The sequence below is a fragment of the Elgaria multicarinata genome, chromosome 2 (assembly GCF_023053635.1).
Source record: "Elgaria multicarinata webbii isolate HBS135686 ecotype San Diego chromosome 2, rElgMul1.1.pri, whole genome shotgun sequence".
Taxonomy (NCBI): domain Eukaryota; kingdom Metazoa; phylum Chordata; class Lepidosauria; order Squamata; family Anguidae; genus Elgaria; species Elgaria multicarinata.
Window position 1 is genome coordinate 965,121 of NC_086172.1, and position 20,640 is coordinate 985,760.

The window sequence follows — 20,640 nt, forward strand, 5'->3', positions numbered from 1 at the left end:
TACAAGAACCTTAAACCTGGCCCGGTAGCGAATAGGCAGCCAGTGCAGTTCCCTCAGCAGAGGAGTTACATGCTGGAAAGGGGCAGCTCCAGACAACAGCTGAGCTGCAGCATTCTGCACTAGCTCCAGCTTCCGGAGCAGCTTCAAGGGCAGCCCCACATAGAGCGCATTGCAGTAATCCAATCTTGAGGTTACCAATGCCTGTACCACCGTGGTCAAGCTATCCCTGTCCAGGAAAGGCCGTAGTTGGCGAACCAACCGAAGATGGTAAAAGGCACTCCGAGCTGTGGCGGCTACTTGAGCCTCCAACGACAGAAATGGGTCTAAGAGTACCCCCAAACTAGGAACCTGTTCTTTCAGAGGCAATGCAACCCCATCCAGAACAGGCAATGAGCCTGTCTCCCGGACTCAGGAACCACTCACCCACAGGGCTTCCGTCTTGCCAGGATTCAGTCTCAGTTTATTGGCCCTCATCCAGCTACCGTTGTGCTACTGTTCTATTTTAATCTGCTTTTCTCTGACTGAACTTTATTTAGCTAATATTATTATTTATTATGCATCCAGGCAGGGACGTTAGCGAACAGGGAAGGGACGAGTGTCCAATTTTACTCATCACAAACAGAGGGAGATATGGTGTTGAGGCTCACTCAAAGGGAAGAATGGTAAGACATTTGATCTGTCTTTTCTTTGGGTCCTTTCCCCAGTTTGGGGTTGCCCTATCATCCTGCCCTTGTGGTGTTCTTGTTGAATGGCTGACCTGACATGTATAACTCAAACCTCAGTGGTTGCAGTGGGTGGTATTGATCTATCCCAACTCTGTCCACCTGGATATGCAGTAAATGTAGGCTAAAGGGATGGGAGAGGGAGTCTTGTAAAATATTAGGAAGCCCTTGCTCTCAGCAGATGATCAGTTCACTCATGAGCTAGGTTTGAGTGTTTTTACCTGCTGTTGAACTAGAGAGACAGACTGGAGGTTCTGCTGGAGTAGTGGCCACCATACTGCCCATCCTTACCTGAGCTGATCTCTGGTGTGGTACTGGAAAACTCCAAGAACACAGTTTGGGGGATTTCAATCTTAACATCAGGGGTATTTTAATGGAGCCTGCTTGGGAGTTTTTTGGAAGCCTGAAAAACCATGGGGGTGTCCCAATATGTAACCAGCCTCACAGACCCAGGAGAACATATTCCAGATTTAGTATTGACAAGTGGACAAGATGCTGGGAGCCTGGAATTGGGTAGGTTTTCTGCAACTACATTGTCATAGTCAGACTTCCCTGTGAAGTTTAGATTAACAGGGACCTCTACCTTCTGCATGAGTGGTAGATCTATTACTTTGGTAAACACTCCAGATACTTTTTGAATCTGAAGGAGAGCACATGACCTCCCTAGATAATTAGTTCCATTGCCGTACTGCTCTAACAGTCAAGATGTTTTTCCTGATGGAATCTGGCTTCCTGTAACTTGAGCCCATTATTCCGTGTCTTGCACTCTGGTATTATCAAGAAGAGATCCTGGCCCTCCTCTGTGTGACAATCTTTCAAGTATTTGAAGAGTGCTATTGTCTCCCTTCAGTATTCTCTTCTTGAGGCTAAACATGCCAAGTTCTTTCAGTCTCTCCTCATAGGGCTTTGTTTCCAGACCCCTGATCATCCTCATTGCCCTCCTCTGAACCCCCTCTAGTTTGTTTGCATCCTTCTTGAAGTGTGGGGCCCAAAACTGGATGCAGTACTCACAATGAAGCCTAGCCATTGCCAAATAGAGGGGAACCAGTACCTGACACGATTTGGAAGCTATACTTCTATTAATGCAGCCCAAAATAGCATTTGCTTTTTTTGCAGCCACATCCCACTGCTGACTCATATTCATCTTGTGATCTACAACAATTCCAAGATACTTCTGTCTTGTAGTGTTGCTGAGCCAAGTATCCCCCATCTTGTAACTATGTTCCTAATAGTTTTAATTTTTGTGAACCGCCCAGAGAGCTTCGGCTATTGGGCGGTACAAAAATGTAATAAATAAATAAATAAATAACTCTGCATTTGGTACTGAAGGGTGGGCTATATAGTTATCATTAATTGACTCTGAATTATAAAAGCCAATGGGCTAGCTTTTCGTTTAACTTGCCCTTCACATTGTACAGATGCTCCACTGTTCACCTACACATTACGGCTTGTCTGGATACCTAGGAGGATGTGGGTGGCTACAGGGGGAGGGGGAATCAGATGGGCATCTTACGTCAGCAGAGTAACAACAATTGCATACCATCCTTCAATTTCCCCCTTCTAAACATTAAGGTAAACATTGCTCCCCTATGTGCTACAGCAGCACCTACAGAAATAAATTCTAGACAATGAAAAGAAAATATTTATGCAAGAATAAAGAACTCATAACTGTAACACCTGCAATGAACAATTTAAAGCAGCAATATGGGCCCAGCTTAAGAAGAGCATCTGATACATCTTCTGTTAACAGCTTGTTCTACACTTTAGCATTTCTCTATGCAGAAGCAGAGCCAAATATAGTAAGACCAAAAAAAATATGCTTACCTCACCATTGTCTACTACAGCTATGGAAGAAGTCTGACCACATGCAACGCTGACCACCACTTTTGTCTGTAAACAATTTGAAACTTTGCGAGGAGTTGGTTGATTTGCTGTTGATCCTGACCCAACTTGGCCACAGTTGTTGTAGCCCCAGGCATATACCTTTCCACAAAAGCAATGGAAAGACACAGTAGGTAAACATGATAAACCTTCCTTTAGAAGTCGAATAATTGCCCCAAAGAATATTCATTTTGAGAGGATAACTCCTCATGCGCAAGAGGGTGAAACAGTAATATTGTAGCATCTCACTTTACAAACTACAGATACATAATTCTTCTCAAAATCGCACTGAATGAAGGACTGGAGATGACACAATTGGGAAGTGTCCATTTATGATGTAACTTAAAACATCCTTAACATGGAGGATATTCCAATTACTAGCAGCAAACACACCCACCCCCATCATTATGAGGTCATTTTCCGACACTCTGGTTTCTGCATACTTTGTCCCACAGAATTCCGTGCTGCAAACAGCACCTTCAGAGGCAAATGGCAGCCTGGGAGAGGGCAATTTTCAGCAGTAAACTGACACAGAGCCAAAATCCAGATTTGCACATTCTGGAGAAGGGCTTTTCCTTCAAATAAGAGTGATCAGTTTAGGCATGCTTTTAAAAAAAGGAAAAATGTAGTTTGTATAGTTTAGCTCCAAGAAAAATTTCTAGGACGTAGAACGAAGGCTAAAATGTAGCAGAGAAATGTTTTGAATTGATTGCCTGATACACCTTCGTACAGGTTGCAACTGCCACTCTCCGTTCTTGGCTTTGCCGATGCACAGTACAACATTATGGGCATCTGGCTCTCTCATAATTCCAGCGCCACAAACCTTCAGTTCTAAAGTAGTGCATATACATGTGACCCAGCCTCTGTTTTTTCTAGAATGATTGGATCCTACAATCTCTACTATTCATAGACAACTTTGATTTCCTGTTCTCACTGGAAGAGAAAGGATGGGAGAATTTAGCTGCATCAGTGCAAGTCAGAAAGAGCAGCCATTGACTCCTCTCATGAACACAGTGATATGAGCCAAAGCATTCTCTGAATCTAACTCTCAATGAATTGAGAGTGGGATCTATAACCCCCAGCTAATTTCATTAACAATGAGTTATGGTACTTTCATACTACTCAGTTTTTAGAAACTCTATCTCTGATATTTTCAAAGCTAAACTGTAAGTCTCCAAGGCTTTGCTTTATGTACTCTCAGGCATGTGCAACTAGGGTATATGACAAACTAATTCAAATGACACACACTGTTTGTTATTGCTTTGATAGAATGCCAAGTTTAATTTATTGTTACTCCAAGAGCTTCAGATCACACATTTTCTTGAAATTTGGAAGTAAAATAACTACACCCATCATCAGATTTATTTTGCAGATCAAACAGCTTAAGCGGTATCTACTTGCTGAAATCTGCTTTCACCTAACTTTTTATCTACTCATGAACTCTTCCCATTTAAACTCTACTCTTGTGCATTTGTATGCAACATATTAAAGGCTTCTTTCAAACAACAGACTCTGCCATGTGCCTACTGATAGCCCATTCCTTCTGTAAACACATTAACTGTACATCATAAAATATGTTATCTGTTAAGATAAAGTTTTAGTCTAAAATACTTCACCAAGGAAACACAGTCCAGTGATTAACGACAGCATCATAGTCACTTTCAAGGATAGCTTCCAAACATCTAACATTTGCAGAATAAAAGTAGGTTCTCAACAGCAAAGGATTTAGCAACGAGTTAAAAAGAGAAGACTTACATCTCCATCAGATGATAGTGCTATAGAATGATGGGAGCCACAAGCCACTTCAATTACTTTCTTAATTAGCAAATTGGTACAAACTTGAATAGGTGTAACACCCTGGTTGGTAGTCCCATTCCCAAGTTGACTGTATCCATTGTGTCCCCAGGCATAAACTTCACCATCTATACAGGACACAAAAGTACAAATTACCCAATACTTACATTAATTTATGCAAACCTAGAGGATGATTTTCAGTTCCGTATGAAAACAATACTAGAGAAAATGAGACAAAAAAAATGAAAAATAATAATACAAGCAACTGAACTTTCTTCTGCTTACCACCACATAGGATAACAGCAGATTTTATTAGGCACAAAAAGGTAGTAGCAAGGCTGTGTGAACGGGCACATATTTACTGAGTTTGCCCATCACGACCGACCAGCCCAAGATCTGCTGCGACACGTGCCAGTCACCATTTTGAATATGTAAGCCCCAGCTGGCAGTTGCCATGGCTTGTCATGTCATGCGAACAAGCCCATTGACTGGAAGAAAATGCAGTCAATAAAAGGCTGCTAAACTCATAATCCTTCCTCTAGTCTGAAGGACAAAAGTGCCCAATACATCACTTAATACCTAAAACATATTGTAAATATATACTTAGAGATGTGAATGTGTGGGGGACAGAAAAATTTGGAAAAAATGTTTTTTTCTCATTTTTCTGAAGCTTCCCCCCCCCCGAAAAATTGAAAAAAGTGAAGAAAAAATGTATTATGGGAAGTTTTATTTTAGCACATGAATAAAATGTTTAAGACAAGGTGTTCAGATATTTACTTTTCCAAATGATTTCTAAAAACCATGTACAGTATCAGATTATTACAATTTCTGTGCACTGAGGACAACCAAGTCCTAGGTTGCAAATGGAGACTACAACTCTCGACTGCAAGGGACTGGGAGGTAGCACTGCCATTGAAGCAGGGACTGAAACTAATAGTGATAGCTCAGAAAATGAGGCTGATGAAATTTCATGCATATTCATTGAATCTTGGTTCCCCCCTTTTTTCTTCAGTTCTTTTTATGGGAATGGGTGCTTTATGTCTGCTTGACACTGGGGAGGAGTAGCGGAGAAGTAATTTTCTTTGTTACTAATGTTGATGGCTTCTTTGGGGTGGGTGGGTGGGTTAATTGTTTTTTGCCTGCTCCTCATAAACTAGCAAAACCAAAAAGGTTCCTTACCATTATGGTGTTCCTTACAGTTCAGGTGTTTGTAGCTCCATTTGTTACACAAAAAAAGTAAAAAATTAAAAAAGTAAATTCAGTTTGTAATAATTGCTTGAATACACTGTACTTTTAATACACCACGTGATAATTTTATGCCAAACCAACTTGTACATAATTACATTTTATGTTCCTAAAGTAACAAAGTGACTTTCAACCTGTAAAAAAGTGCTAATATTGCATTTCCCCCCCATTTTTCTGAAAATTTCTACTTCCTCCCTCCCAAAAATGTTTTTTTCCCCCATGGCTTCAAAATTTCAGGAAATTTTACATTCTAAGCTTATCGCAGAAATCTGTTCACCACATATATTTAATAAAACCATGTCTATTCCCCATTGAAAGCAACATGTGAAAGCTGGCGGCTTTGTGAAGTGTCATAGAATCATAGAATAGCAGAGTTGGAAGGGGCCTACAAGGCCATCGAGTCCAACCCCCTGCTCAATGCAGGAATCCACCCTAAAGCATCCCTGACAGATGGTTGTCCAGCTGCCTCTTGAAGGCCTCTAGTGTGGGAGAGCCCACAACCTCCCTAGGTAGCTGAATCCACCGTCGCACTGCTCTAACAGTCAGGAAGTTTTTACTGATGTCCAGCCGGAACCTGGCTTCCTTTAACTTGAGCCCGTTATTCCGTGTCCTGAACTCTGGGAGGATCGAGAAGAGAGCTTGGCCCTCCTCTGTGTGACAACCTTTTAAGTATTTGAAGAGTGCTATCATGTCTCCCCTCCATCTTCTCTTCTCCAGGCTAAACATGCCCAGTTCTTTCAGTCTCTCTTCATAGGGCTTTGTTTCTAGACCTCTGATCATCCTGGTTGCCCTCTTCTGAACACGCTCCAGCTTGTCTGCGTCCTTCTTGAATTGTGGAGCCTAGAACTGGACGCAATACTCTAGATGAGGCCTAACCAGGGCCGAATAGAGAGGAACCAGTACCTCACGTGATTTGGAAGCTATACTTCTATTAATGCAGCCCAAAATAGCATTGGCCTTTCTTGCAGCCATATCGCACTGTTGGCTCATATTCAGCTTGTGATCTACAACAATTTCAACATCCTTCTCGTTTGTAGTATTGCTGAGCCAAGTGTCCCCCATCTTGTAACTGTGCATTTGGTTTCTATTCCCTAAATGTAGAACTTGGCATTTATCCCTATTAAATTTCATTCTGTTGTTTTCAGCCCAGCACTCCAGCCTATCAAGATCACTTTGAAGTTTGTTTCTGTCTTCCAGGGTATTAGCTATCCCACCCAATTTTGTGTCATCTGCAAATTTGATCAGCGTTCCCTGCACCTCCTCGTCCAAATCATTAATAAAAATGTTGAAGAGCACTGGGCCCAGGACTTAGCCCTGTGGTACCCCACTCGTTGCCTCTCCCCAGTTTGAGAAGGTTCCATTGATAAGTACTCTTTGAGTCCGATTCTGTAGCCAACTGTGGATCCACCTAATAGTTGTTCCATCTAGCCCACTTTTAGCTAGTTTGTTAATCAGAATGTCATGTGGTACTTTGTCAAAAGCTTTACTAAAGTCAAGATATATGACGTCCACAGCATTCCCACAGTCCACAAGGGAGGTTATCCTATCAAAAAATGAGATCAAATTAGTCTGACAGGATTTGTTCCTGACAAATCCATGTTGGCTTCTAGTAATCACTGCATTGATTTCAAGGTGTTTACAGATTGACTTCTTTATAATCTGCTCCAGAATTTTCCCAGGGATGGATGTCAGACTGACTGGTCTGTAGTTCCCAGGTTCCTCCTTTTTGCCCTTTTTGAAGATAGGGACAACGTTAGCCCTCCTCCGGTCGTCCGGCACCTCACCCGTCTTCCATGATTTTGCAAAGATAATAGACAAAGGTTCTGAGAGTTCTTCCGCTAGCTCCTTCATTACTCTAGGATGCAGTTCATCGGGCCCTGGAGATTTGAACTCATTCAAGGAAATTAGGTGTTCTTTGACCATTTGTTTAGCAATCTCAAACTGCAATCCTGCCCCCTCAACTTCTGCTTCACTTTTTCCAGGGGGGTCATAGACCCGCTTTTGGGAGAAGACCGAGGCAAAGTAGGAATTGAGCACTTCAGCCTTTTCTTTGTCATCTGTTATCAATTTGCAATCCTCATTAAGCAGTTGAACCACCATTTCTTTCCTCTGTCTTTTACTACTCACGTATCTGAAGAAAGCCTTTTTATTGCTTTTAGCATCCCTCGCTAATCTCAGCTCATTCACAGCTTTAGCCTTCCTGACGCGTATGGTAGTAAGTTACTATCTCCATGTTTTCATCCATTCGCCAGGTCACAGATATTCCAAGACTGGCTTTCTTTAGCAATGCACAGGAAGAGAAGACAACCATTCTTTGATACGCAGCTCAAGTCAATGGGAAATGGATAGGAAAGTAGAAGAGTGCACACACACACACACACACACTTTGAGGGTTTAGGAGAAGAAACTAGAAATACAGAGACCTGTTCTCCAAGCATTAATTTGAATCAAGCAGGAAAATAAGACAGAACTGCCCAGCCAAGGCAGGAAGTTATGATCCCTCACCTCCAACCAACATTTACCAAGCAGGACTTAACTACTCTCAAGATGGGTTGCTTACATTTAGAGAGTACACAACTAGTAATGTTCAATCAAGAACCAAAAGTTTCCACCTTCTGTACTAAGGATCACATGTGGCCCACTTCCATAACTGAGACTGCGAATCCTCTTTCCACATAAAGTTTCAAGTTTCTTTGGTACAATGGTACTCTGGTTATCTCCGGTTCCCAGACAATTACTGCAGTTTAGTCCAAATACAAAGACCTGGACAGAGAAACAATTAGCCTCCATTAGAGAAAAGTTTAAGACAAAAGTCAATCAAGATGAGTATAAACATAAACTTAATTTAAAAAACAAAGTAATATTTTCAATTTTTATATTTTAGTTATGGTGTCATTAAAGATAATCCTGGTTTACAATGAAATCTAGGATAAAGTTTACAAAATTTCAAATTGAAATCAAGACTATCAGACTGAGATAAAGACTGGGTTCAGACATCACAATAAGCCACGATGGCTTATTTAACCCACAGTGGGTGAGCACATCATCTATCAGGTATTTTTAAACTTATGATGGCTTATTTTACCCATAGTGAGTGAGCGTGTTATCTATCGGGGATTTTTTTAAACTCACGATTGCTTATTAAATCCAGTAGGGTTTATTTAATCCATTGTGTGTTATCGTGTCAACTGGCAGTCACCATGGATTATTTGGTTGCCTGCAGAGTTGTACAGCAAGATGTGTCAAAACAGGTGCCGCTCTGTTGATTGCCAGCTTTAACGCTTGGGAACATTGCAACTAAACCAGCAGTGCCTATGGGGGCAAATGCACAATTCTGATATAGTACTTTAGAATATCAGGAATAAGCCAACATGACTAAGCCAGCAGTCTAGGGGAGGAAATGCGCGATTTCGCTACTGAGAACAAGTTAAAGAAACTGAGCCAGCAAAGTCAATTTGGTGCACCCAGTATTTTCACTTCTTTCAGAGTAATCATGCAGGGTTTGGATGATGGATCAGGTGCTTCCTGACTAGAAGGTTGGGTATGAAGTTTGGTCCCGATCCTGCAAACATTCAGCACTTTAGAGCCACTACCCCATTGTCAGGGTGATGCTGGAATGTTATCAATGGCTGAAACAGCACCACTCTACTCACAGTATCTTATTATTTTGCTCATGTGACGGGGTGTCATGGACTAATTAAAAAGTAAGCCACCATGAGTAGCTTATTAAGCCACAATGCCTTAGTCATGTCTAAACATGGCCAAAGAATCTTTTTTTAGGGTAAAATGTCATCAATATGCAGATGACATGTTGCTCTACTTCCTTTCCATCTTCTGAATCATAGAATCATAGAATATTATGGTTCCATTGTTGTACTGTAACAGTCAGGAAGTTTTTCCTGATGCCCAGCCAGATTCTGGCTTCCTGTAACTTCAGCCCGTTATTCCGTGTCCTGCACTCTGGGATGACTGAGAAGAGATCCTGGCCCTCCTCTATGTGACAACCTTTTAAGTATTTGAAGAGTGCTATCATGTCTCCCTCAATCTTCTCTTCTCCAGGCTAAACATGCCCAGTTCTTTCAGTCTCTCTTCATAGGGCTTTGTTTCCAGACCCCTGATCATCCTGGTTGCCCTCCTCTGAACACGCTCCAGCTTGTTTGCGTTCTTCTTGAATTATGAAGCCCAGAACTGGACACAATACTCTAGATGAGACCTAACCAAACCCGAATAGAGAGGAACCAGTACCTCACGTGATTTGGAAGCTATACTTCTATTAATGCAGCCCAAAATAGCATTGGCCTTTCTTGCAGCCATATTGCACTGTTGGCTCCTATTCAGCTTGCGATCTACAACAATTCCAAGATCCTTCTCATTTTTAGTATTGCTGAGCCAAGTATCCCCCATCTTGTAACTGTGCCTTTGGTTTCTTTTTTCTAGATGTAGAACTTGGCATTTATCCCTATTAAATTTCATTTTATTTATTTATTTATTTATTACATTTATATACCGCCCCACAGCCAAAGCTCTCTGGGCGGTTTACAACAATTAAAAATAGTAAACATTAAAAGTATACAAAAAATTAAAAAACAAAAACAGTATAAAAACAACAGTATCCATTTAAAAACAACAGTTCTGGGGGAATTGGGGGTTTTCAGCCCAGCGCTCTAGCCTATCAAGATCACTTTGAAGTTTGTTTCTGTCTTCCAGGGTATTAGCTATCCCACCCAATTTTTGTATAGAAATTACCTCATGTTGTTTAAAAATATTGTTGTTAAAAAATAAAAAGCGTTATTTACCATGTTTTAAGCCATGGTTTAAGGTGTCTTCTGAATAGAGCTGTCACTGGCAGTCCCATAAATTAGGGCTCCCGGAGAGAGCCACAGGGGAGTTCCTCCCACCCACCCCGACACAATATCCAAATAGATTACAGGGAGGGGGGGTGCTGAATAAAGCAAAATTAGTAATTTCCTAAAAATCCAGGACAGGAAGCTACCCCTTCTCCCACCAGTTAGCCTGGTGAGTCCATTGGCCAGCTGTAATCATACTCTAGTGCTGCCTACCCCCAGCCTGGTGCCTTCCAGATATTTTGGGCTACAACTCCCAGTATTCCAGATCATTTGACATGCTGACTGGAGCTGATGGGAGCTGAAATCCAAAATACCTGGAGGATACTAGTTTGGGGAAGGCTACTCTAGTGTCATTAAAACGTAAGAGGAGACATGCTGGATCAGACCAAGGGTCCACCTAGACCAGCATTCTGTTTACACAGAGCCTTATCAGATGTTGACCAGGGAGCCACAAGCAGTACACAAGTGCAACAGCACCCTCCTCTCCCATGTTCCCCAGGAACTGGTGTACATAAGCTTACTGCCTCTGCTACTGGAGGTAGCACAAATCATAGAATCATGAAATAGTAGAGTTGGAAGGGGCCTACAAGACCATTGTGTCCAAACCCCTGCTCAATGCAGGAATCCACCCTAAAGCAAACCTGATAGATGGCTGTTCAGTTGCCTCTTGAAGGCCTCTAGTGTGGGAGAGCCCACCAACTCCCTAGGTAATTGGTTGTACTGCTCTAATGGTCAGGAATGGATGGGTAGATGCCAACTGCACATACAGAGGTTTCAAAGTAGCAATTAATGTTTTTCAATGAAAGAATACATATATATCATTGAAATACATCTCAGCAAAGCTGAAGATGCCTGAATAATCTCAGTGGAAGATTGCTAACTCTGGTGAGACAGAAGAGCGGTTGTCAGCATATTATGCACAGTTCTTGGACTTGCTAAAATTAATCAGTGCAGCCTTCTCCAACCAGGGCCCTGCAAATGTGTTGAACTACAACTCCTAGCATTGCCAACTTGCCGTGCTGTCTAAACGATGCTGGAAACTGTAGTCCAAAGTATCTGGAGACCACCAGATTGGGGAACACTGAATTAGTGTGTAAGCAGTTTTCAATTATCTTTGTTTCTTTCTTACATTAAACAATACTATTTTATTTATATTCCAACAAAAATGTCTACATAATATAACTTTTAAATCACATTGTTTAATTTTTTTCCTGTAGTGCACTGGGACAAAAATTAACGTAAGATACTTTTTTAGCTTCCTTTTTAATAAATATGTTAAATTAGATCACTCTAGTGATTTTCCACTGCAAACAGAACATTTTTCAGTGTAAACGGCCCTTTGGAAATTAGCCTAATTTACATGGGAAATTTTCCCATTCAATAATTTCTGGATACCCCACCTCACTGGGGATGAGCAAATTGTTATTCTGTAATCGCATACGGGATACTTTCAAGGGGGGAGGCACTGCAATTTCCGAAAAGGGTCAAGGCCTGTGGGGAAGCCATACTACTGGTCTTGCAAAAACTTATCTTTCATTGAGGCATGAGATTGCAGGCTCATTTGCTCAGTAAGAAATGAAAAGCATTCTATCTGTGCTCAGAGTAACATCAATATATTCCGAGGAAGAAATCTTTGTTGCTAAGCGACAGGAGATAGAAGAACTTTGTGTTGCTAAGCAACAGAATATATAAACACAGCTGATACAGTTGACACTGAAACATATCATTGCCAAACCAGCATAGAGGCCTCAGGTCGGCGGAGAGATGAGCATGGGGACCATGGGCGGGCGCAGCTGGGAAGGAGCGGAAGGGAAGGAGCGCCAAACTACAGCAGTCCAGAGAGAAATTTGTGATACTGATGTCCCCAGTGAGAGGTTTCAACTCTCTGATGAATGTAATGTGCCAAGGGTTAAAGATGGCTTCTTTGCCAAAGGGTGGCTACATATGGCTATATGCCAGATTTGCATTCCTTAATGGTGGACATCATGTCCTAGCAGACAAAGGGAAAAACTTTCGACCAATAGAGCATCCAATGTAACCTATGACTCACTGAGATTGTGCACCTTAACTTGAAAATTGAATGTAACTTAACTTGCTAATCCAGAACTGACCAACAGAAGGGTTAGAAAGAGACTAACACCCTCTTGTAGTCAGGGCCTATATATACTGTGAGATTCCTTTGTTCTGGGTGCCTCCATCTTGTGGAACCGGAGAGTACCCCCATACTGCAGTATCGGAAGTAAATGGATTAAGTGTATTCTCCAGCCTCGTGTGTTTAATTGGCTATTAACGTGCCGGGGAAGCGGGCCTTTAAATCCCTGGTTAAGGGACAACAATACTGAGCAATACAGTACTAGCGTGCAGATGGTCTGCACATGTCAAGCTAGTTTTATATATTCCAACTGGCTAAATGAAATTATTAGTTACTAAACTCAGTCTCAATTTATTGACTACTATAAATACCTAACTTTTTTAAAGCCTTAAATTCTTGTTCTTAATCTGATTACTTATCATACAAAAAACACTTGCAAATCACGTTAGTTATTTTTGCCTGCGTACTGGATAACAAACACAATATCTTTTTTAAAGTTAGGCTGTTGAAACTAGACAACCCAAATTCATCTATGTGTTTCTCTTAACATCTTACCTCATCATTGTGCGTTATGTATATTGCTTCATTGGCAGATGTTCCAAACACACATGCTTTTCGGATAGTTGCTATTTCTTGAGGTGAAAGCAAAGTAAATATTGGCCATTTTCCTACATCCATCATGACTCTGCTGCACTTTTGTCTACGAGTTAAACTGAATTCATGGAATCATCTAGAAGAGAAGAAAGTTTGTTTAGAGATGGACTTTCAAATATAAATAATCTCAGCATCCACACAGGAGCCACTTTATCTGCGGTAACTCAGTTGTCACCTTTGCAACATTTCATCAAAAAGATGTCAATCCCCCCTCCCCATGGAAATCAACCTATGAGGGTCCCCCCCCCCAAACTTTTCCAGCAGAAAAAAATGGGAACTGGAAGTTTGGGGAAACAGTGTAAAAGCCAGAGTGCAGGACAGGGAATAATGGGCTCAAGTTAAAGGAAGCCAGATTCCAGCTGGACATCAGGAAAAACTTCCTTACTGTTAGAGCAGTACGACAATGGAATCAGTTACCTAGGGAGGTTGTGGGCTCTCCCACACTAGAGGTATTCAAGAGGCAGCTGGACAACCATCTGTCAGGGATGCTTTAGGGTGGATTCCTGCATTGAGCAGGGGGTTGGACCTGATGGCCTTGCAGGCCCCTTCCAACTCTGCTATTCTATGATTCTATTCTTTCTCCTGGGATGAGTAAATGCTTTAAGGCAACGACTAACTCGAACAGTGCAGTATTAAGATTCTTAATGTAAATCTACAGCATTAGACATACATATGTATTAGCGAACATGTATACAACAAATCTAAGATGCATTTCTGCAACTAGAGGCTGCTGCCATTTTCATGAGGGGGGCAAACAAGGCCATCCCTACTTGTAAATTGCTGCTTGCCACCATCTGGTTAACTCTGATAATAAACAGTGTCTGAGTTCACACATGCTAACCTACTGTTGGTCACATTCGGGAGCGTCCCATGAGCATGATAAGTTAGCATGTCATGAGGAGGTGTGTGTTTCCCCTCCACACACACAATTGATATGTTACCCATCCCCTGCAGTAGGGGTAAAGGGCCTCAGGATGGCTTACGGTGTCACCAATTTCCTAGGGAGGTTGTGGGCGCTCCCACACTAGAGGCCTTCAAGAGGCAGCTGGACAACCATCTGTCAGGGATGCTTGAGGGTGGATTCCTGCATTGAGCAGGGGGTTGGACTAAAAGGCCTTATAGGACCCTTCCAACTCTACTGTTCTATTATCTATCAGGTACACATCGATCAATCCAGCCTCTTGTGGATAAATCTGAGTGAGCATACAGACAGCCACCTAGAGCATCCGGAACTTCCGGCAACACTCTAGCACACATGGCCAAACTCTATGGTTACCGTTACATAGCGATGGCTGGAGCAGCTCATGAGACCCAATTCCTAATATGGAGGCCACCATAGTGGAAAGATAATGTGGGAACCATGCTGTGGGGATGGGTAAGGGTACCACCTTGCTTTGCGTTGTTTTGTGGTCATGTGAGGGGCCCGTGCATTGCAGTTTTCCTACTCCTTCCCACAGTATAGATCCCATAGCCACCCACCCTTGATCGTGTCAGTAGCCCCAGTAAGTCTAGGTTACAGAGGGAATTTATCAAAGCATGTGAACCCTTTCATATAGTGCTGGAATTTGTTTGTTTTAAGAATATTCCCTCACATGTCCCTGAAATGGTACAAACAAGACACAGGTTTAATATCTCTGCGAGACATAGGCTGAGAACAAATGTGAATTTAAGTCAAATTAAAAGGATTAACAGGGAAACCAGGTTGGAAACATTTTGACTAAGACATTTGGTTATGTATCGAGAGAGGAGTAGATGTGGGGGGTTGAGGAGCTAGAACTGGCAGGCTGGAACACAAATGGGAATAAAGCTGGAAGGGAATGAAAGCAATAGAAGAGAATGAAAGTTCCTCAGCACTTTGTCCACTGGTCCAAAATGGTCCACGTAACCTTATTTGAAAGCTTCCAAACCCCTCTTCTTCCCACACATGAATAAAATGAAAAAAGCAAAGCATCTAAATGCTGACATTTCATAGTTTGGAATGTTAAGATCAATCCCATGAATGTTTAGACAGGGGGGGAAATCTTATAATTCCTACAAGTAGAAATTGTAGGGCTTTTTCCATAAGATTGCACCCCTTAGGAATTTATACAGAATATATAGAGTAAAACATTAACCATGAAAAAGTTTTGAGTATATTATTGCCTTCACTGCCCACCTACAGCTTTAATATTCCTGATTTTCTTTCAAACCTACTTTGAGGCCCAATTTTGGTCAACATTTTACATAAGAAAGAAATGCCATGCCGGATCAGACTAAGGGTCCATCTAGTCCAGCACTCTGTTTGCACAGTGGCCAATCAGCCATTGGCCAGGGATAAACAAGCAGAACATGGTGCAATAGCACCCTCCCACCCATGTTCCCCAGCAACTGCTGCACATAGGCATATTGCCTCAAATACTGGAGATAGCACACAACCATCAGGTCTAGTAGCCATTGATAGCCTTTGCCTCCACGAATTTAATCCAACATTAAAGCCATCCAGATTGGTGGCCATCACTACATCTTGCAGTAGTGAGTTCCATAATTTAACTATGCTCTGTGCAAAGAAGTACTTCCTTTTATTTGTCTTGGATCTCCCACCAATCAGTTTCATGGGATGACCCCGGTTTCTAGTATTTTGAGAGAGGGAGAAAAATGTCTCTCTATCCACATTCTCCATACCATGCATAGTTTTGTACACCTCTATCATGTCTCCCCTTAGCCTCCTCTTTTCCAAGGTAAACAATCCCAGTTGATATAACCTTCCCTCCAGCCCCTTAATCATTTTAGTTGCCCTTTTCTGAGCTTTTTCCAGCTCTATAATATTATTTTTTAGGTGTGGTGACCAGAACTGTACACAGTATTCTAAGTGTGGTCTCGCCCAGGGCCGGTTCCAGACTATTTTGCGCCCTAGGCAAGGTGAACTACTTTCAACCCACCCACCCCGTCCCCCCAAGAAAAATGCCAACTTTGATTTTTAAGAACATGTTTCCTGGAAAAAATAAGAAGCACAAAACTTGAAACTGCTAAATTTAATTTAAAGTGCAAGGAATACATCATGCCAATTATAGCATAGACATTTTCATCCATCTCTCCACCACAATCCCAAAATCTCTTTCTTGTTCAGTCACCGCCAGCTCAGATCCCATTAGGTTATACTTGAAGTTGGGGGTTTTTTGCCCCAACATGCATCACCTTACACTTGCTTACATTGAACTGCACCTACCATTTGGATGCCCACTCTCCCAGCTTGGAGAGATCCCTTTGGAGCGCTTCACAATCCCTTTGTGTTTTAACAACCTTAAATAATTTGGTGTCGTCAGCGAACTTGGCAACTTCACTGCTCACTTCTAATTCCAGATCATTTATGAACAAGTTGAAAAGAATTGGTCCCAATCCCAATCCCTGTGGGACCCCACTATTTACTTCCCTCCATTGGGAGAATTGACCATTTATTCCTACTCTCTGCTTTCTGTTCTTTAACCAGTTACTGATCCATAAGAGGACCTCTGCTCTTATTCCATGTCTACTAAGTTTATTCATTATTTTTGAATCTTTACATTTAAAGAATCTTAAAGAATTAAATAATCAGAGAAAAAGGTTGCACACAGGACTTTCAGGCAAGCAGAAAAATGTTGCCATCCCTCCTACATGCCATACATATACTTGAGCTGGGAATCAAGTTGCTTACCTAAAAAGTATCATTAGTTGTTGTTGTTTATTTGTTCAGTCACTTCCGACTCAGAAATGCCCAGTTTCTATTCCAGCAATACTAAATGAGGAAAACATTAAGCTTAACAATATATTAACTGTTAAGTGCCTTTGATCCGTTTCTTGTTACTATGATGCCTAGATTTTAAGTCTCATGTGACTACTTGAAAGGAACCCTAAAATGCCCATGACACAAATGCAAGGACCTTCCCTTTCCCCCCTCCATAGGTTATGCTGCTTAGAAGAGCGTCATCAGACCAGCCTTTTATCGCAGGCGCTCGCTACTGCCCCATCCATCTATGGACGTTTGAGTGTCCTTTAGGTAAGGGCTTTTGTGAACCGCCCAGAGAGCTCTGGCTATTGGGCGGTATAAAGATGTAATAAATAAATAAATAAATAAAAAGGGCTGCCTCCCATGCCTTCTGCTCATATTTTCGTTGCAAAACAGGCCCCTTTTAATCTACTTTTTTTTAATGAAACCTGCCGCCATTCTTGCTGTACCTAGGCAAAGCGGTGCGATATAAACGGGCCCCGGGGTCGATGCTGCTTCCTCTTTCTCTCCCCGCGGAAAGAGACCGTGGCTATTGCGAAGCAGCAGGAGGAGGCCACAGCGAGGGTAGGGAAGCCCGAAAATCCACCCGTCTGATGCTCAACTCTGCCTCAGGTGCTAACTGTACACAATGTACAACCCCCAGCATGTTTTGTTTTAAAGAAAAGAAGCCCAGGGAGGGCCCGGAATTGCAACTCTTTGCTGCCCGCCACTTCTCCGTTCCCACTGCGGTACCCTGGCACGAGAGCCAGTGTGCGTGGGTCTACCCGGCCAAAGGCCTTGGGGAAGGGGGGCGCTGCCCCCCGCAGCCCCCCGCCTTTCCTCTTAGGGGCCCCTCGCTCGTGGGCTACTTCGGCACCAGACCAGAAGCCCCGAGGGAAAGAGGGCACGTGAAGGGCTTTGCAGACGAGCAGCAGCAGCACCCGTGCGGGCTTCAGCATCCTTCTCCTCCGCAGTCCGCAACAATCAAGGTACAACGTCGTTCACAGACCTCAGGTTTACCTGGGCAGCAAAGCTCCGCGTGAAATCACCCCTCCTTTGCCAAGCGCGGCTCTCCGCTCCTACTCCGGAAACGCCCCGCCCGAAACTCGCGCGCTCGACTGCCCGAACCCACCACCGCACAGAAAGCTCCCGGGCCTTCTTCTTCCCCGCATTTCGCTTGAGGCAACCGGGAGGGGGAGGGGGAGGGGGAGGGGGCGGCCGCGGCCGCGGCCCAGGCTCTTTCTCCACGCAAGCCCCCAGACTCGGGCCCGGGAGGAAGCGCGGATTCACCCAAACGTGCCTTTTCCTTCCTACTCACGTGCAGGGCTGGAGCCCGGGCGGCGCGGCGCGGGCTCTCCGAGACACGCAGCTGGGCGCCTGCAAGGCGCGAGAGGGCCGCGACGCCCCGCCCTCGCCAGGGAGGCCGGGCTCCCCTCGCAGCGGCAGCAGCCGACGCTTCCCGCTGCCGCCGCTTCGCGCCCTCATAAAGGCGCCCTGAAACCGTTACCCAGCCGGGCGGCAGGATCTGCTGCCCACGGAGCGCGCTCGCAGCAGGCCGGCCCCACGGCCTGTTCTCACGTCAGGCGTGTACCCGCGTCCCGTTCTCTGATTGGTTCCTTTGCCGCCGTAGAGAAAAGATAGAGCCACACTGTCGGGCAAGCGGCGGAGAGGGGACTTCTGGGCCCCTTCAGCCGTCTCTTAACCCACGAAGGCGAGCCTGTCACCCTGGGCGGACGTGGGATGCCTGGGATTGATTGGACGGCGATCATCACTGGTAGGACCTATATATACCATGGCCTGGAAGACCCAACCATCATCAAATATTCTGAAAGTGATTTTGAGGCGGGATAATAATAAAATAATAATAATAATAAGGTCGTAGCAGTGGTCTGTGAGCCAAGCCTGGGGGCGCGGACATTTCCCTCTCCCATCTCTGGTGCCCCAAACCCACCGGAAATAGCCTGCAGCTGCAGATTGCCTTGCTCCCTGGAGAGGAGAGAGGGCCCTGCCTTCCCAGGGACCGAAACGCTGATGCTACCTGCCCTTGGTTGCTAGAAGCGTACATCAAGGAAGGGGGTATTTTCTTCTAGGGCCACAACATTATTATGGCTTTTCTTTGGGTTTTGTTTAGTTGCTGTGTTTTTTGGTTGTGATTATCAGCCGCTTTACAGATTTGTTATCATGCAGAAAGGTGGCATTTAGCAGGGGGTTGGACGCAATGGCCTTAAGGCCCCTTCCAACGCTACCGTTCTATGAAATGAAACATCCCTGGTCCCCATATACCATACTGTAACTGTCTATGTACATGTAACCAATGAGCATAGTCTTTATCACTGCCTCCATTTCCCTCTCCTTCCTTCCTCTGTTGTTTCCTTTGTTTCTCTTCCCTGCCTTTGTGGTCTCTGTTCTTTGTAAAGTTCTATTAAAATAGATGACGTCATATAGACAATGGTAATTGGTAAACTCTTATTTTTGTGCCAGCCTGGGAGCAAGTTTTACTTGCCCCAGGCAAGCAACTATTTGGAAGTCTAGATTTGTTCTCTTTAATTTATTGCATTAATATTGGTATGCTTCTTCTCTTAAGAGATTATTATTATTATTATTATTATTTATTTATATAGCACCATCAATGTACATGGTGCTGTACAGAGTAAAACAGTAAATAGCAAGACCCTGCCGCATAGGCTTACAATCTAATAAAATCATAGTAAAACAATAAGGAGGGGAAGAGAATGCAAACAGGTACGGGGTAGGGTAAGCAGGCACAGGGTAGGGTAGAACTAACAGTAGAAAGTAACAGTAGAAAGTCTGCACATCCCTCTTGGCTTTTAATTCTTTCCTTTTTTGACTTGCATATTTTAAAAATCTTTTATGCAAGTCTTAATTACTTGATATCCTGCCAGAAAAGGGCCATTCATTGTTTTCTTTTTAATTATACTTGCACCTGGTTTTTATTTGGGTGTGATAAATATTATAGGATTACAAAAGATATTCTTGAAAGGCACATTTCTTTAGTGAACATGCTACCCTTCCTGCATAGAATAAGTTCACATGTCCCAAACAAAAATCAAAAAGCAAGATCGATAAGAGTGCAGTCTGATGCATGTTTTGACAGAAAAATCCTTCAACTCCCATGCTGGCTTGGGAATACTGGGAATTGAAGTTATAGGCCATTTTTCTGTCTAAATAGGATTGTGCCCTAAAAAGTAGTTTGGGAGACTGGATACTTACCTTCTCCTTCTAGTTGAGAAATCTACTTTGCGTCACTCTAGTGAACAAGTAATCAGCAGGCCTGAACATTTTTATTTGCTAGATGACTGAAGAATTCACTATCGCTTGTAGGGATGCTACTCCAGAAGACCGAACAAACAGCTCCACAAACAATTTCACCAATTTAGCAGTAAGTTACAGGATACACTGCTTATTGCTTATTGCATTTTTCTTATTCATCTCCCCATTTTTATTTTTAAAATGTTTATACTTAATTTGTATTTTAATTACATACCAGACTATTATTCATCACTTATTACTTTGCATTTTATAAACCGCTTACATCTAAAGATTTCAAAACTGTTAACACAATTCATAGAAAAATAAAATCCCAATACATAGATATATTGTATCTACATACAATAGTAGGCTACACTACACAGGGAAGGCTTGCATGAACAGATGAATCTTCAA

The 20,640-nt window shown here is 42.9% G+C and overlaps 1 protein-coding gene across 4 annotated transcripts in view; it reads right to left on the reverse strand.

The window, feature by feature from the left end:
- Nucleotides 1-18,322, reverse strand: part of RCBTB1 (RCC1 and BTB domain containing protein 1) — a 120,514-nt gene extending 102,192 nt beyond the window's left edge. For 3 of the 4 annotated variants that reach the window (XM_063115893.1, XM_063115894.1, XM_063115892.1), the window contains exons 1-6: nucleotides 18,275-18,317; nucleotides 16,906-16,986; nucleotides 13,137-13,311; nucleotides 8,255-8,405; nucleotides 4,359-4,525; nucleotides 2,547-2,705 (exon numbers count right to left, since the gene is read on the reverse strand). In XM_063115893.1, the coding sequence (XP_062971963.1) occupies nucleotides 2,547-2,705; nucleotides 4,359-4,525; nucleotides 8,255-8,405; nucleotides 13,137-13,262 (603 nt within the window). In that variant the 5' untranslated portion in view covers nucleotides 13,263-13,311; nucleotides 16,906-16,986; nucleotides 18,275-18,317. Of the gene's footprint in view, nucleotides 1-2,546; nucleotides 2,706-4,358; nucleotides 4,526-8,254; nucleotides 8,406-13,136; nucleotides 13,312-16,905; nucleotides 16,987-18,274 lie in introns of all 4 variants that reach the window. The other variant, XR_010025025.1, reaches the window with a different exon arrangement.
- Between the last annotated feature and the right edge of the window lie 2,318 nt (nucleotides 18,323-20,640).